This window comes from Prosopis cineraria, unplaced genomic scaffold (genome assembly GCF_029017545.1).
Source record: "Prosopis cineraria cultivar Desert tree isolate PC_DT_omini unplaced genomic scaffold, ASM2901754v1 PC1, whole genome shotgun sequence".
NCBI classification, from domain to species: Eukaryota; Viridiplantae; Streptophyta; class Magnoliopsida; order Fabales; family Fabaceae; genus Prosopis; species Prosopis cineraria.
Window position 1 is genome coordinate 47,607,530 of NW_026555332.1, and position 4,134 is coordinate 47,611,663.

Here is a 4,134-nt window from a genome sequence, read left to right on the forward strand (position 1 = left end):
TTCTATTTTTCAGAATAAAAAAACAAAAGAAAAACTTGTTTGGTAATGTTTTAGAAAGTGTTTTGAAGAATAAAAAATCAAATATTATTCTGGAAAATAAAAAACAAAAACCTATTGTTTTGAAAATAAAAAAATACTTATTTTTATTTTTTTTTAAAATATTTTATAAAATATTAATTTTTAAAATAATAAAATAAAAACAGTTTTGAACAAGTAATGAGTTTCTACTCTTCCGGTGATTGCGGAAAATCAAGCCCGTCCACAGGGCGGGGAAAAAGTCCCCAGGAGAAGATGCCTCGACTAAAATGATGCTGTGCTGCAGACGATCAACTCAGCCGCTTTGACTTGTCCCTTAGCCAAAAGATGCCACATCACTGCACGCGTAAACCACACGCTTTGACAATGTCTTAACTCAGCCGTTCCGAGCCTTAGATGTCACAACCCAGAGGCATCCCCTAGAACCGTGTCACATAGTTTATGAGCTTGGCTGACACGTGTTCATTCCCACATCCCAACACGTGGCACTTCTGCTTTCATTTCATTACGCGTGTCACAACCCCCTTAATGGTTGGCGCTTTATATATTAAACCTGAAGCTGCTCCCTCCCTCATATACCAGCACCATAAGAAAACGAAATCCAACGCTTGAAAGTAATATCTGTTTGCTTGCAGCGGGTGAGAAAGCGAAAAGGGAGAGCAATGGCCTCAAGACAATTCGAGGAAGAACGAGCTGAGGCAGCGGCGAAGCTTGCCGCTAAAGATGTGGAAGACGTGAACAGAGAAAGAGTTCGCGAGGAAGGGAATAATATCAGTTCAGAAAGGAGATTCAGGGAGGAACGTGCGGAGGCAGCCTCTAAGTTAGCCGCAAAGGACCTCGAAGAAGCCAACAGAGAGAGGCATGAAGAAGCAGGTCATCGATACAGTGACCAGCAGAAGCCTGGCGTTATAGGGTCCATGTTAAGAGCAGTGCAAGATACATACGAGCACGCAAAGGAAGCTGTGGTTGGAAAGCGTCATGAGGCTGGCGAGGATAAAGGAGAAGTGAGAGACATATCAGCTGACAAGTCTCGTGGGGTTTATGATTCGGCGACAGGGAAGGCTAAGGAGTACAAGGATTACGCTGCAGAGAAGGCGAAGGAGACTAAGGATGCGACCAAGGCAAAAGCTGGAGAATACACAGATTACTCGGCTCAGATGGCCCAAGAAACAAAGGATGCAACCAAGGAAAGAGCAGGGCATGCTGCAGAGAAAGCGAAGGACGAGACAATGCAGAAAACAGGTGAGTACACAGACTATGCAACCCAGAAGGCCAAGGAAGCTATGGACACCACGATGCAAAAAGCAGGGGAATACAAGGAGTATGCATCAGAGAAAGCCAAGGAAGGTAAGGACGCTACTGTGCAGAAGGCAGGGGAGTACAAAGACTACACAGTTGAGAAAGCTAAAGAAGGGAAGGACACTACCGTGGGGAAGCTTGGGGAGTTGAAGGACTCCGCCTCGGATGCCGCTAGAAGGGCTATGGGTTACTTGACCGGAAAGAAAGATGATGCTAAGCAGATGGCTTCGGAGACGGCGGAATCGGCCAAGAATAAGGCTGCTGAGACTGCGGAGGCGACCAGGCAGAAGGCTTCGGAGACTAGCGAGTCGGCTAAGCATGTGGCTAATGAGACGGCGGAAGCGACTAAGCAGAAGGCACAGGCAGCCATGAATAAGGCCGGGGAAACCAAGGAGGCGGCCAAGCAGAAGACCACAGAAGCGACGGAAACGGCTAAGAAGAAGACTGCAGAAGCCACCGAAGCAGCCAAACAGAAAGCTGCAGAGACAAGAGAGAAGACCAAGGTCTCGACTAATGTTTACATTAATGCATTCGTTTTATACTTTTATATCGCCTGACTCTTGTTGTAAATGAGAATGGATGTTTAAGAAAAAGGAACGTGAAATGACGCGACGGTGGACGTGCAGGAGAAACTGAGCGGAACAGAGGAGGAGGCAAGGCGGGAAATGGAAGAGTTAAAGCTACAAGGAAAAGACCATGGAGACGAAGCAAGCCGAAAGGCCAATGAATCCAAGCTCGAGGGTGATCGGTAAGTATTTTTATTATTATAACTTTTTTTTTGGGGGGGACAAGAAGAAGAAGTATGGTTTAATATGTTAAGCATAGAACAGGGGGATAATGGTTTGATCGTTAATGACAGAGAGAGGGAAGTGAGGGGGCAGAAGGTGGTGATAGACGTGAGAGAGAGTCGGCCAGGACAGGTGGCGACGAAGCTGAAAGCATCGGACCAGATGGCTGGCCAGACCTTCAACGACGTGGGACACTTCGGTGATGAAGGCGTGAGCCGCTCGGACCGCCGCGAGAAGATGTGATCCTGGCTGGCCAATGCTAGTGGATTTATATTTCAGTATATATATATCTCAATTAATGCAAGTTGTTTGCTATGTACTCCAGAATGGACTCTAGAATGGACTCTCAAGTTAAAAATATGAATTCCATGAAGTTTCTCTTTAGAATATAAAAAATTATATGATGAGAGAAAACATTAAAAAACACTAATAGAAAGAGTAGCCCTTAGTTTTCTTTGCCATTGATTTTTTTTTTTTAAACAGAGTTTTCTTAGCCAGAGGCCCTACGCATGGGCCTGAATGAGTCAAGAGCAAAAACGAGTGGACCTCTCTGCGATTGCCCCCGCTTAAAAGGCCGTCGTTCTAGATATTGTGGTTTGACAGTTCCCATTTACGATGTTTTTGGGGCATTCGCCGTCTAAATTTCTATTAAAAAAATACAACGAACATATAATATAATAAAAAATTATACATTTAATGAGAATAAAAATAAAAATTCTATCATGTAGTTTTTTTTTTTTTGGCCAACAAATCTATGTAGTTACATCCATGTAATGATGGGTCATGCGGGGGAAAAAACCGAAAAAGCAAGAGGCATAGTGCGGTCAGAGAGAAGCGGCATCCTCTTGATTAGGACTGCACTTTAATCTAACCCAGAGTTTAATCCTTTTTATAAAAAGAATTGGGTTAGGTAACCTCTAATACGGTCTGGTCCTATAAAAATTTAAAGATTAACAAGACTGAACTTGATCCATAGGACTGGGAGACTGATCCTGTTAGTCCAATACTCATTTGGCCTTTGTTTTTTTTTCTCTATGATGACCAATAATCTATTTCAACTTAACAAACTCAATTAAGATAATAAAAACACTTATAATCATAATAAATCCATAATAATTTTTAACACCAAGAAAATAATATTTTAATTACAGTCCAAACTCCAAATGATTTAAATACATAAATACATAACTTTAATAAAAAATCAGAGGAAAGATCGAAAATAGACCAGAGGAATAAAATCAGCAAGAACAGAAGTAATAAAAATCAGTCCACAAACATGTTCCTTCAAAGTTCGAATAGATCAAGATCAGAGTGCAAAGTGCAAGGCAGGGGCTAGGGCTTTGGCGCACAGAATGAGAGCAAAGTTGAGTCAGTGGCTGAGACGCTAAGTGCTGCTGAATAACAGTGTTGAGATTTTTTTTTATCAGAGTGCAAAGTGCAAGGCAGGATTAAGACTTTTTTTCTAAGGCTTATTAATTAATAATTTATAAACTAATTTTAATTATATTAAAATAATGATATAGGATCAAACTGGACCACTTAGTCCGGATGCTTGGTCTCTAGTCTGATCTTACCCGAAAAATCAGTTCTGTCTTTTTAATCTTTTTAGTCCTATAGGATCAATATTTTACAAAACTGGACAAGACTGAATTTTCATGGGTTGGATCGGACCGAACGAGACTACAAGATTTTTGCACAGCCTTACTTTTGATTGTCATTTTATGCATTTATCGTGAATTAAGGATGAGTTTGTTTACCTTTTTTTTTTTTTTCCATTGGAAAACAACTGACATCTTCTAAAAACATAAACTTTTACTATGTTTTCTAATCTTTATAAAATGGAATGAGAAAAGTACGCAATAAATCAATTTTTAATAAGATTTTTAAATATCTAAAAAGTAGTTACTCCCTCCAGTTCAACAAAATTCTTATTTTCATGAAGGTACTGTAATAATTCTTGTATTGTGTATAAATTTAAAATGGAACCTAAATTTCTATATACATACAAATT

At 40.4% G+C, this 4,134-nt stretch overlaps 1 protein-coding gene across 2 annotated transcripts; it reads left to right on the top strand.

Annotated features, from left to right (window-relative positions):
• Positions 1-606: 606 nt before the first annotated feature.
• Positions 607-2,506, top strand: LOC129287088 (late embryogenesis abundant protein ECP63-like). 2 transcript variants are annotated; one of them, XM_054923250.1, is made up of 3 exons: positions 607-1,838; positions 1,962-2,083; positions 2,166-2,295. In XM_054923250.1, exons 1-3 carry the CDS (start codon positions 699-701, stop codon positions 2,179-2,181), a joined length of 1,278 nt encoding a protein of 425 aa, XP_054779225.1. In that variant the 5' UTR covers positions 607-698; the 3' UTR covers positions 2,182-2,295. The 2 variants fall into 2 exon arrangements, with proteins under 2 accessions (XP_054779225.1, XP_054779220.1); XM_054923245.1 differs by having other exon boundaries at positions 608-1,838; positions 2,195-2,506.
• The last annotated feature ends 1,628 nt before the right edge of the window (positions 2,507-4,134 follow it).

Excerpts from the sequence above, each read along its gene's own strand:
- LOC129287088 (XM_054923245.1), top strand. The coding sequence starts at position 699 with ATGGCCTCAAGACAATTCGAGGAAGAACGAGCTGAGGCAGCGGCGAAG. Across the intron at positions 1,839-1,961 it reads AGACAAGAGAGAAGACCAAG|GAGAAACTGAGCGGAACAGA; the intron begins GTCTCGACTAAT and ends GTGGACGTGCAG. Across the intron at positions 2,084-2,194 it reads TCCAAGCTCGAGGGTGATCG|AGAGAGGGAAGTGAGGGGGC; the intron begins GTAAGTATTTTT and ends CGTTAATGACAG.